Source organism: Aulostomus chinensis, chromosome 14 (genome assembly GCF_037954235.1).
Source record: "Aulostomus chinensis isolate RoL2024-O1b breed Wild chromosome 14, RoL_Achi_v1.0, whole genome shotgun sequence".
NCBI classification, from domain to species: domain Eukaryota; kingdom Metazoa; phylum Chordata; class Actinopteri; order Syngnathiformes; family Aulostomidae; genus Aulostomus; species Aulostomus chinensis.
In genome coordinates, this window is record NC_141333.1 from 18,175,273 (window position 1) to 18,188,771 (window position 13,499).

Genomic DNA, 13,499 nt, shown 5'->3' on the forward strand with positions numbered 1-13,499 from the left:
TATATTCTCTCAGAGCCTCCAAACCTTGTGATTTCTCACACTGCAGTGAGGTGTGTGTGTGTGTGTGTGTGTGTGTTTGTGATGCGTGGGGAGGGGGGGTGTAATGGAAAATTCTCATGATGTATTTGTTGCCTCCCCTCTCCTCCTCATCTCCGTCCTCCAACTTCCTCTCCCCCTCCATTTTTCTGGTCTCTCCCTCTCTCTGTCCCTTTCTTCCTCTCTACATCTATCTCTCTTTTGCTCTGTCTCTGTCAGTATCCACACGTCGGAGAGCCAGCAGGAATTTTTCAGGATGCTGGATGAGAAGATTGAGAAGGTGAGGGAGGCTGTGTGTGTGTCATGATCTTACTGGTTTTAAGGGGGGTGGGGTTTATATGAGGGGCAGGGAGTGAGATGCACTTAAAGCAATAGCTGGGTCTTAACACTTAAAGAGACAACAACGGGCTTTCGTCCAAGCTGTCTTTCTGCTTACATGTGTGTATGCGTGCGCGTGCGAGTGTGTGTTTGTTCTGTGTCTGACACTTGAATCACAGTGTTTCTGACTGTAGATGAGGTTTCAGTGGGAAGTGAAACTGAATAATGTTGAGATTCAGCTTTGAAAACTGCTCTCTAATCTCTTTGATCAGATCTTGTTAGAAATCATTACTGTTACGAATAAAGATTTGTGTGTTTGTGTGTCACTAAATAAACACATCATCAATCATCTCACATTAACAAAGGATATTTACGAAGACACAGACAACTGGAGGGCACAAACCTCCATTAAGGTGACTTCAGCTAAACCCACTGATGAAAGTAATGCAATTTTTCAAGTATATAAAATAAATACCAGTGTATAATTCCCAATACCAGGATTAATATTTTCCTGTTTGGAGAAAAGATTTCATTCTTTCATTTTGCCTTGAACTGATGTGCAGCGTTGAGTTGTTTTACCAAACTTTGATTTGACTGAAATGCAGCAAAACTTATGAACTTCACCGATTCATAAATGAAGCAAAATTTAATAAAATTCTATCGCACATTAGAGTGAAGACAGTTCACCATAAAGACCTCAGCTTCCCGGAACACTTTTTTTTTAATCCATGTGCAGTTGTTTAAGGTCTTCATGTCTGTGGACATACAGACATAAAGATGAAAAATGTCAGCGCAACTGTAGTGTTTATTTATTTGCCCAATTTAAAGCTGCAGATTCATTTTCCGCATAATTTTACTGATGGTTTCATCTCTAATTTGCAAAATAACCAACAATATCTTTCTGGTTCATACCAACAAATTGGTGCCTTGTATTAAACGTTCTTGTATTAATGTGCTTTGTTGCTATTTTATTTCTGAGGCAGGCTGTGTGTTAAACCCTGATTTGAAGAAACATAGCGATAGTAGAGTTAGATGAGCAAGTTGTCTGCCACCTGTCGGCACTTGACTGTCTGATCTGAAACTCTCTGAAACTCTCTATCAGTGAATTATGTACACATATTTATTTAAAGGTGACAGGAGACACAGGTGCATGAGGAGTTGCTGCATGCAGTTCTGAATGTCACTTAAAACAGTTGAGTTTATTTTATATATAAAACCTCAATCTTACTCTTAATTTCACTCTCTGTCTCCCCGTCTCTGCAGGGGAGAGACTACTGTTCGGAGGAAGAGGAAGAAGATGGGACATAGCACAGAGGCCCCCAGAATTCACCCCAACGGAGAGCCTCAAAGTGTGTGTGTGTGCGTGTGCGAGAAAGGGAGGGAGAGAGAGAGATAGGGAGGGCGAGAGAGTTGAATCAGTGTTTTACCAATGGGGGGCGTTGGTGTGACAGGACACTTTATGCGTTGGTGTGCTTGTGTTGGATATTGAACATATGGCAAAGATAGTATTTTAAAACTGAGGGTGTAAATGAGAGAGAGAGAGAGCGAGGATGTGATAAAGAAACACTTTCTTCAGAGACTGCAGCCCTCTTCCCCTAGTGCCTCATCCCTTCAGGCCCCCTGAGAGGACAGATGGAGTTGGCGGAGCGATGAATGGACAGACAGATGAAAGGAGAGGGAGAGATGGAGAAGGACGCGACGATGGATGGAAGGACTCGCCACATTCTGCTCAGACAGTAATTTCATCCAGCAGGACAGCGGCTCATTGTCCCTCCATCTGTCCCTCCATATCTGTCTGTCTCACTGTTGTCCATTCCTGAATATCTTACCACTGCAATTGGAAAAAGGAACTCCTAAATATGGCGGCCCAGCGAGGACAACAGGTGTGAAAGTGGTCAAGAAGGGGAGCAGTTATGTAACACCACCTGGATCCATGCTGAACTTTTTGGCAGGCTTGCCTACCTGCTGCCAGGCCGGCCCGGGGAGGAATGGAAGGATGGGTGGGGGGCTTGTCAGCGAAGTGGACAAGAATGAGGGAAAATTTTGTGATATTTTAATAAGAGAGTAGGGAGTGAGCTGGTGATTTAGAAAACTCCTCCTGCCTTCTGAAGTCAAGGACCATTTTTTTATGTTTATATTCTGTTCCACAGTCACTTGTTCACTTCTGTTTCCCTTTTCTGATGTCCTTTGATCAGTTTGTTACTCTTGGCCTCCTTTATATAGTATTATCATATTCATCAGTGTCACTATCTTCATCCTCATCATCACAGCTGGCAGACTGATGCTGCAAAATTCAGAGCATCTGTGTCTCAACTCCATCCATCCTCCTTCAAAACACAGCAGATCCCAGCTGGCGTGCGCACACACACACACACACACACACACACACAGGCATTTATCATTCATCAAATAACATACGCTCTCATTCCAATACACATACATGTACATACACATACATATCATATAAACACACTCATGCTGAATCACTTTCATTTCACCAGCAGACAGTCTTGTGCATCTGTCAGGTATTATGTCCAGTTCTCTTCTTTGTTTAAATAGCCACACACACACACACACACACACGCACACACTCAGACACTCAGACATTGTAGCAGCAAACTGTGCTGAGCTCAAGGCGGAAGGATGAGTGGTTGCCATGGAGACACAGACCTATCACATTTTTTGTTCACATCTTTCCTGGATACTTCCTGTTGTATTATTTGGATACTTTTTTTCTATTAAAAATAAAAACACCGAAGCTCTTAATGTGCGTGGCATCTTAATGTCTGTGTGTGTGTTTGTGTGTGTGTGTGTGAGAGCGAGAGAGAGAGCGCGTGAAAGCACTGTGTAATGGAGTGGCGTCATGCTGGCAGTGGACTGCGGAGAGTGAAGTCAGTCTATTTTCTTGTGGTCATGCCGCCTGAAGCCATCCAGTCACAGCAGAAACACTCAGCAACATCAGTGCTACGGTCTGACTGGCCTGCCTTTGCATTTCACGAACAATAAAACACACTAATTAGCATGTATGTGTAAGTTATGCAAACTGAAAGTGCGTACATGTAATAGTTGTCAGGAAATCAAGTAAACCAAATGAAAAATCAATAGGAAGACTCAGTTTTGAAGATTGTCTCCCTCCAGTCAGTGTAACATAGCCGTTTGGTGAAGGCACAACACCTGCAAACAGGAATTATTCTGTCTAACAAAACTGCCCCTGATACGGTGGAATTTTTTCCTTAACTGAAATGCCTGTTTCCAGCCCTGCATTTATTTCTGTGATTTATTTACGTCACTGTGTAACAGCCCAACATCACACCCAGTAGCTCAAAATTCCCAGTGTTTTTATTTTGTTCAATCATTTTATTTGATAAGTGACTGGATTAACTGATGTTTTTCTGAGAAGTATGTGGCAAAAATGTTCCCACAATGTGAAAAATTTGAAATATGTGCATTTTCTCTGCAGGGGTGTTTACTCAGGGGCCATAACAGGACTGATAAAAAGGTTAAAAGTGGTCCACTCCACTGCACTTGTAGAAGCCAGTTTCTGCCAGTAAAATATATAAAAAGATGAAAACTAAGTTTGATAGTACACATTTTCTGGGTGGAATTCATAACTTTTAGACAAAAAAAAATACAAAAGTTGTGATAAAGATAAAGAGTCAACATACAAAATAGTGAGATAAGTCCATCCATCCATCTTCTTCCACTTATCCTGTTAAGGGTCGTGGGGGGCTGAATCCTATCCCAGCGGCTTTCAGATGAGAAGCGGGGTTCACCCTGGACAGGTCGCCAGTCCATCACAGGGAAAACACATTAACACTCACAATATATATATATATAGAGAGAGAGTAGTATTCAATTAGCCTCGTCCCCTCTTGATGTCTTTGGACTGTGGGAGGAAGCTGGAGTACCAGAGAGAACCCACACAGGAACAGGGAGAACATGGAGACTCCACACAGAAAGATCCCGTGCTGGAGCCGGGACTTGAACCCGGAACCTTCTTGCTGTGAGGCGACAGTGCTGACCACTGCACCACCTTGCCGTGTGAGAGAAGTCGTACTTATGAGTTTTAAAAAGGGTAAATTATGGGATTAAACCATTACAAATGTTTGAATAGAGATGCATCTTTCCCCCTTGATCTTAGAATACTGAAGGAATTGGGTTTTTTTTGTTGCTGTTTTTTTTTTTTTAAGTAATTTGGCACTAATCTTCCCTGGGTGCAAAGAACAAACTGAAAGGATTTTGATGGTCAGAGGTTATTATGACAGGCACACATCACAGCAACACACAATACAGTTTGTCTAATAATAACATTCAAGCTTATTTTGATTGACACCCAAAACCGTCATGGCTGAAGATGAGCTTAACCTAGAATCTCTATTGTCTACCAGAGAAAACAGTGACAGGACTCAGCCAACCCAGTCAACCGTGATTTTTTATTGTGATATTTAACACATTCATGTGACAGGGATGTGATGCTGTACTTCATAGTCATTTTCTTTTCATTTAAAAAAAAAAATAAGATGATGTGATAGTTGCTGGAGGCTGTGGAGAACATGATTGGCGTAACAATACTTACTTTCTATCAGTACATTATAAGACATTTAACCTTAACCAAAAATGTTAGTTCTTGTTATTTGGATATTGCGCTTTGTCATATTAGCAATAATAATTTGATGACTGACGCAGCCCTGTGTGTTGGTATATATAACCCCAGAGTGCTGACTCAATACCAGCTCGAAAGTGCACCCTGTGGGACTGCCAGGATGCCTGATGCATACTCAGAGTGAGTGTCCATGATTACCACATTATGAGCGGCACTATCAGTAGCCAGGCTGGTTCTATAATAGCTGTGGCTAACTCTCTCTCTCTCTCACACACACCAACTCCTTCACCTAGCATGACTCATTTCCAGGGCCATGCAAGGTTAATATCTGCAGCCACATCAGCACCATGAAAGGGTCCTTGTGGGCTGGTGCTCTCTCTCCTACACAGAGAAATAAATGTGTTCCAGAGAGAGAGAGAGAGAGAGAGAGGGGGGGGGGTGGGCAAGGTAAGAGTGAGAAATTAAGACGATTGAATGGGGGGAGGGAAGGAGCGAGGAAGAGACGGATGTTGTCGTTAACCTCAGACAGGAATATGGGCAAGAAAATGTTCTTTCCAGCATGATGTAAGCACCAGTGAGGAGTCTGTTCCTCCCTGTTTTAGTGTGCGTTAATGAATTAGAGCTCAAAGTGTGAGAGTCCTGATTATGGTACAATATGTTCCCAACTCCAGCGTGCTTATAAAGTGCTGATCCTTATGTAAGTATTCACATACATCGGTCATCATCTGATTATAAATGAGAATATTACTGTTGTGCCGTGAGCGTCACTAGAATAAACACACTTTAAGCATCTTAATAAATTGGATTATATCAGTTTTAAACCATATATTAAAAGACCTGTCAGTCAACTGGAGGTTCATCACAAATGTATTAAATCATTGCAGCTTGCAGAAGAGATTTGAAACAACAAATCAAGGCCTTAATTTGGGATAAGTAGTGTGTGTGTGTGTGTGTGTGTGTGTGTGTGTGTGTGTGTGTGTGTGTGTGTAGGGGAGGGAGAACACTATAGTACACTTTTATGTGCAGTTACAATTTTCAATTTTCATGATATGTTTTACAGATGTGTTGTTCATTGTTCATGTATGTGCGTGCAAACATCAGCCAGATAGCGGATGAGTCAACTCACAGCAAAGACATGGATCCCTGCCTGAATGCCCAGCAGGGTTTTGCTCTGTGTCTTAACTCTCTCCAGCTATCCCTGGCTGACTGTAATGCCCTCTTTGGAGTCATTTAGCTCTCGTAGCTCAAAACACAATATTAGAAATGAGGCAGCAGAAACTACTTCTCTCCCTCTCTCTCTGTATAGGAGTATAATATCCCCATACATCTCTCTCTTACTCAGCTTCTCCTCCTTTCACATTTGTATGTAAATCTTCTCTGTGCAGATCCATACTCTGGATTAACTTGGCACTGAAGCAACTTACATGAGTGGGAGGCCAAAGCTTCAGGAAGGTGGAATTAGATGCATTTGCATTCATGCTGCACACCCACAAGAAGTGACCTACTTAAAGCCCATGAAGCTAATTGTTCAATTCAAACACATTTATCCATGACCCAACATGCAGCTTAGCGGATGCATCTGGTTTCAAAGGTGCAGCGTGTCCATTAATTCTCTGCATCATCGAGGTGACCAGCAGAGCACCCTGCTAGTACTTTATTGTTCTGCACTCCTGATGTTATTTACTGCAGTCTGTCAAACTTACATTAGCTGATGAAAAAGCTGAAGGCTTGTGATATGAGGCCAGAGGTACTGAGGAGACTGTGACGGTGCATCAGCAGCAGCAGCAGCTGTTTGGTGACATAGGAAAGTCTAAACAATCTCTCCTCCAACAAGGATGAGTGGTTTTCTGTGTGGAGCTCCCCTCCCCTTCCCTAAAGATGGCTGTGTAAAACAAGAGCACTCCCTGCTGGTGTCTGCTCCTCCTCATATTGACAGATTGTTCAATCAGTGGGTGCAAGGGTGGGGGTTGATTGGTGGAAGAGTCACAAGATTATTTTAAAAAGGCCTTTATTTTTTCAAAAGATAAAATACTAATATAACTACAATAAAAATATAATTTTGATTAAATGTGTTGTTAATTTAGGCCTGCCAATGCAGATTTACATGTTTTTATGCCTCAAACATCTCCACCATCATGCCCTAAACCACTGTCATAGACACAAACATGTATAACTCTCTGGTTAAATGTTGACATCCTATTTCAAAGAATTCAACAAGTCAATTCTTATTCTAGCTACTATTCTAGTCAATTCTAGTTTATTCCATTTACAATTTTTAGCTAGTTAAAAGGAATAAATAGATTTCATATAGTATAAGCTAGATGGTAATTTTGATTTCTTCCAGGCATTTTGTTAGAAAGACAACATGACCCCTAAAATCTAAATGACCAGCAACTTTCATTTGATTTACTTTAGAAATGAGAGTATTTGATACAAAAATACATTAAGTACAAGCTCCTACCATGTGTATCATTAATATATATATATATATATATATATATATATATATATATATATATATATATATATATATCAGGAAAAAAAATGTTTGTGATCCAATCTTGATATGATTACGTCTGTTCATCACATTTCATTTAAAAAATGATGATAAAGATAAAGACAGAGAGAGAGATAGAGGGGGAGAGGGAGAGAGAGAGAGAGAGAGACTGTCTGTTTGTTGATATTGAGCAGGTTGGACTCACATGATTGTCTTGCCTTGCATTGCTGTGCCTTGAGAGGGTGCACTTCGTCAGCTTGATCACAATATATCACCCACCCCTCCCACATCTTTGACTTGAGTGATCACAGTCAGTTCAAACACACACACACACACACACACACACACACACACACACACACACACACTACATGATAATCATGTGACCTTGTCAGACACACACACACACAGGCCTACTTTGAGTGTAAACACATGATAGCAGATGCAAAAGCATCATTAACACAGTTCCAGATTATTGTAACTCCCACATCCATTTGCATCATTGAGGCTAAAAGTTGGGTTGAGCTCTCATCACAAGACAAAAAAAATATTTTTTTTGTAAAGTGACGTCCCTCACATGGTTATTCTTTGACTCAGCTCAATAAAGAACAAGTACTCCACTTATTTGATTATCTAACACTAATGTTGTTACTCTGCTCTGATGGCGTTTGGAGCAGCTGCGTCCTTTCATCCCCACAGAGATGCGTGTGTTTTATAGATATCCTTTCGAAGAAGCCTTGTGCTCTCAGGCAGCATCATGACCAACTGCAAGGGTGTAATCTGTCCACCAGATGACAGCATACACCACTTCATTAGTTGTAATACAGTCACTGAGCTGTTGTGGCGTACAGGTGGATCAGCTGGTGTCTGAGTGTTTCTGCTGAAGGTCAAAGAGGTCAGCTATATGCTTCTGACAAGGTCACATGATTATCATTTAATGTGTGTGTGTGTGTGTGCGTGTGCGTGTGTGTGCGCGTGTGTGTGTGCGCGTGCGTGTGTGTGTGTGTGTGTGTGTGTGTGTGTGTGTGTGTGTGTGTGTGTGTGTGTGCGTGTGCGTGTTTGGTTCAAAAAATCTCTTTGCTGCTGTTCGATTTCTGTCTGTAATCAAAAGAATCAATGCTTCTTCTGTTCTTTAACTCTAAAAACAGTGTTTTAAAAGGTTATCTAGACTGGGAACTCCAGGATTATGACTCATGTGTATTTGCTATGCATCTTAATCAGAAAATTTACGTGAGTTATTACATTCAGGGCTACAACAGGTATACACACCTGTCTAGATTTTATCCACTTTCCTGCTCTTGGATACTAACAACTTGATGCACTCACTGGTAGCAGCCATCAATGGACTTGGGTGCTGAAATGGTCTGTGGTATATGAACCCACCATCTTCTTCAACCCGGTCCTGGTTAAGGGTGTGTGTTGAATCCTGATAAATGTCAGTTGATGCTGTGTTTAGAAACTGCTTGGAAAACATAATGGCGTTGTGCATCAACGTGCATATATCTAGCAGTATCTAAACTCAGTAAGTACATAACGCCCAAAATGCAAACTGTTTGTTGGTGCAGTACACTAGCTAAAGACTGAGTTCAGCTGTCAAACCATCTGCTTTGGGACGTGTAAGTTAAGTAAATTCAAGTCAATTTTATTTATATTGCGCCAAATCACAGCAAAAGTTATCTCATGACACTTTACAGGTAGAGCAGGTCTAGTACCTCACTCCTTCAATGAATGTACACCCAACAATTCTCCATCAGCAGCACATCCTGCAACAGTGGTGACGAAAACCTTCCTTTTAACAGGCAGGAAGGTCGAGCAGATCCTTCTGCTTCTGCGTTGGGGGGAAAGAGAGCAGGAGGGCGGGGCAGAGACAAAGACAGATAATGGAGGAAGACAGATACGCAGAAGGAAAGAGAGGTTCAGAGATCAAGAGGGAGAGAAATATGAAGGTGCCTGATTGTTGAGAACTTTGTATGATAGAAGGAGAATTTTGAATTCTATTCTGAATTTGAAAGGGAGCCAATGCAGAGAAGCCAGTGCAGGAGAGACATGGTCTCTTCTACCAGTTCTAGTCAACAGGCTGGCAGCAGCGTTCTGGACCAGCGGGAGAGTCTTTAGGGACCTACTGGTGCAGCCTGATAGGAGGGAATTGCAAGGTGAATTATGGTTCGTCCATGTTTTTATTTCCTTTAGACAGGCCTCCAGTTTAGTCAGCTGATTTGTTTCATGGGAATGCATTGATAAGTACAGCTGTGTGTCGTCTGCATATCAGTGAAAATTAATCAAGTGTTTCCTCATTATGTGACCTGGTGGAAGCAGATATGGAGTGAAGAGGACCGGTTCAAGCACAGACCCTTGTGGAACACCATAGCTCACAGTAGTGGTTTCAGAGGGATTATCATTAGTAAGTACGAACAGAGATCGACCAGGTAAATATGACCCAAACTGGTTTAGTGTGGTTCCTTTAATGCCAATGACATGTTCCAGTCTCTGTGATAGGATGGGATGGTCAACGGTATCAAGAGCTGCACGAAGATCTAATAAGACCAGCACAGAGACGAGTCCCTCACGTGCAGCAGCGAGCCATAATGTGAGTGATACTAGTCCCACCACTGCTGATACCAACATTGACCTATGTGATGTACTTAATTAATTTCTTCCAGAAAGTCCAAATAGACTGGAATTTATGCTGATTCTAAAAACACCAGATCCTCATCTTTGAACCAGACAGCCAAAGCTAAATGTTTAAACTCAACAATTAAATTTTTTAAATTATATTTTATATTTTCCAGATTTTTTTTTGTCCTTTGGTATATAGATGATGATAATGTATATAATGTAATGTATGTAATGTAAATACCTCATTCTTGTTCTCAAAGATCTTATTCTCAGACTAGCAGATGGAGCAAACCATTTGACAGGGAGGATTACTGTTGTCAGGAGGCTCACAGGTCAGGTCAGAGGGCACCTTCATAGAATTTGCCCAGGGCCCCATGGGAGGTCAGGAACAGCTCTGGCATGATTGGCTGCGGTAAATCTGTGTGGAAGCATTTGAATATTTCCTGTTTTTCAACTTAACTTGTTTCTGTAATTCATCCAAAGAGTTTATTTTTCTATTTATTAAGTTATAGGATATTTAAACTTAAAACAGAAAAGACTGAACTATTTAAACTATACTTCCATTGCAGCCACATTTAAACCAATCTAAAGTTTCCAAGAATTAAAAATAAATAATACAGAAACTCATCCATACCTCAGTTATGAAATGCAGCATTGCTGCAATTATGCAACCAAAATTACAAAGCAGATGTTTAGCTCTGCCAGCATGAGCCATTTGACTGATGAAAATGTATCGTGGAGTCGCCTGGCCGTGCTGAAGCCTGACAGCGGGCCAGCAGGGCGAGGCTGGTTTTTGAATGTGATTCTAAACACTCACAGTCCAGGATGGCCAGAGTTTGACCATTTACACACCCGTGAGCAAGCCTCAACACGGGCCTCGTGTCAGCTGTGGACTGACCCTGACCTCTGACCTTTGTTGTGGACAGTTGTTCAGGAATGAATCAGTAGGCTGCTGGATTATCAATCACTAAACCTTCCCAGAACGGCTTTCTTTTAGTGAACTTTGCTCAAGATTGTGTGTGCCAGCCCCTTTCATGTCTCTTCTTCCAAGCAGGGAAGCACTAGAGGGAGCCAGGGTATTACTTGGATGGACTCACCCACAGTGACTAAGAGCATCCACCAACAGGGAACATGGCAGGCTACTCTCATTACCTCAACGATGAGGGAAAACATTACCCGGTGGCAGAGATCCTTGCTTAAATAAACAGAGCTGAGACAGGGACCTAAGTGAGCTGGCATTGCTTGTGTTAGTGTGTGTGTGTGTGTGTGTGTGTGTGTGTGTGTGTGTGTGTGTGTGTGTGTGTGTGTGTGTGTGTGTTTATGTGTGTAAAACATTGCTCTGTAATTTAAAAAAGGTTACTCTCGGGTTACTATAATCATACAAGAACATGCAGTATAATAGTATAGTTGCATATAGAGCACTGATACCAGCTTTCGGAGTGGGAGGTATATATTTGCAACTTCTAAACTGTGAGCTTCGGCAGAGTGTGTGGAAAGTGGTTTTGTGCCATTTTGGTTGGATGCTTGTATTGTGGTGTCATTTTGGTCTGGCATTTTATTTCCTGTTACGAACTCATTAGATGTGCCACACTTGTGTACTCCCAAAACCTACCAACCTTTGTCATAGATAGATAGATAGATAGATAGATAGATAGATAGATAGATAGATAGATAGATAGATAGATAGATAGATAGATAGATAGACAGATAGACAGATAGATAGATAGATAGATGATAGATAGATAGATGGATAGATAGATAGATAGATAGATAGATGATAGATAGATAGATAGATAGATAGATAGATAGATAGATAGATAGATAGATAGATAGATAGATAGATGATAGATAGATAGATAGATAGATAGATAGATAGATAGATAGATAGATAGATAGATAGATAGATGGATAGATAGATAGATAGATGGATAGATAGATAGATAGATAGACAGATAGATAGATAGATTGATAGATAGATAGATAGATAGATAGATAGATAGATAGATAGATAGATAGATAGATAGATGGATAGATAGATAGATAGATGGATAGATAGATAGATAGATAGACAGATAGATAGATAGATTGATAGATAGATAGATAGATAGATAGATAGATAGATAGATAGATAGATTGATAGATAGATAGATAGATAGATAGATAGATAGATAGATAGATAGATAGATAGATGGATAGATAGATAGATAGATGGATAGATAGATAGATAGATAGACAGATAGATAGATAGATTGATAGATAGATAGATAGATAGATAGATAGATAGATAGATGGATAGATAGATAGATAGATAGATAGATAGATAGATAGATAGATAGATAGATAGATAGATAGATAGAAGCTCTGTACTTTAAGTGTGAATGCTCTTGTGATTATGCAGTTTTTTTGCACTTTTAATTGTGTCACATTAAATCAGTCACACACTTTACTGTTCATCTTCTATCTGAATGCTGGCAAGAGATTTTTTATATGCAAAAACTACATTGAATGCTGTTATCTGTCAGTACTGTGAACTGCTGAGACATCTACAGTGTTTGTTTTTGTAACTTTTCCCGCCTTATTGTATAGGAATGTGGTCAACTTGGGTGTGACATCACTCCCAGTTCTGATCTCTGAGATCTGATGTAAAAAGGATGTAACAGAAGGATCTTGATGGGTGACCTGGTGCAACCTCCACCCCAAGTCCAATAGCTTACTCTAAACTATCAGAATCATTGTTTGTATTAAATTACTGTAATATTGTTCAAAACACATTCTGAAATTTACAATGTTATAGACAAAACTTAGTATTTCATGTTTTTTGTGGACTGTTACTGAATCAAAGATATATTACACTGTCTTTGTCTCATCTAACCTGGGTGGAATGAGCCCCATTGACCCTCAGCCTGAGTTTTACTGAATACAAATGATTCACACACTCATACATATCCTACCAGAGCACAAGACACTACATCATGTCAATAATGTTATTTACTTTGCAGTAACCCCAGAAAAAATAAAACAAGAGTAGTAAAGCAGACTGTCTGACGGTTGATGTGAGAGCTGGTAACAATTCAGGGTCTCAGCATCCAAGAGGCTGTCAAGGGTGAGGAAAGAAAGAATAAACGTTCAGAAAGAAGGAAAATGAACCGCATGGACCTAAATTGACCAACTAGCAGGCATCATGGCCAATGACTTGGAACATGGTGCTGCTCAGCCAAATGTCTTGAAGATGGATGGTCCCCTTATACCTGCCAGTAAAGTAAACATTGAGTGGAGGTGTTGTAATTTTATTTGTAAGATTAGAGAGTGAAGGCTATTCACTAGAGGTGTAGGAGGGGTGAAATAGGTACACGGCCCTCCTCCCACCCTTTTCCTACCTTCCTCCCTCCCTCACTCCCACCGAGCCTCACTCACTCCTTCTCTGATCCA

At 40.7% G+C, this 13,499-nt stretch overlaps 1 protein-coding gene across 3 annotated transcripts in view; it reads left to right on the top strand.

Moving 5' to 3' along the window:
- LOC147250015 (uncharacterized protein C1orf21 homolog) overlaps positions 1–3,114 on the top strand; it is a 30,925-nt gene extending 27,811 nt beyond the window's left edge. For all 3 annotated transcript variants that reach the window (XM_086225127.1, XM_086225128.1, XM_086225129.1), the window contains exons 5-6: positions 256–316; positions 1,618–3,114. In XM_086225127.1, coding sequence (XP_086081253.1) covers positions 256–316; positions 1,618–1,662 — 106 coding nt within the window. In that variant the 3' untranslated portion in view covers positions 1,663–3,114. The remainder of the gene's footprint in view (positions 1–255; positions 317–1,617) is intronic.
- The last annotated feature ends 10,385 nt before the right edge of the window (positions 3,115–13,499 follow it).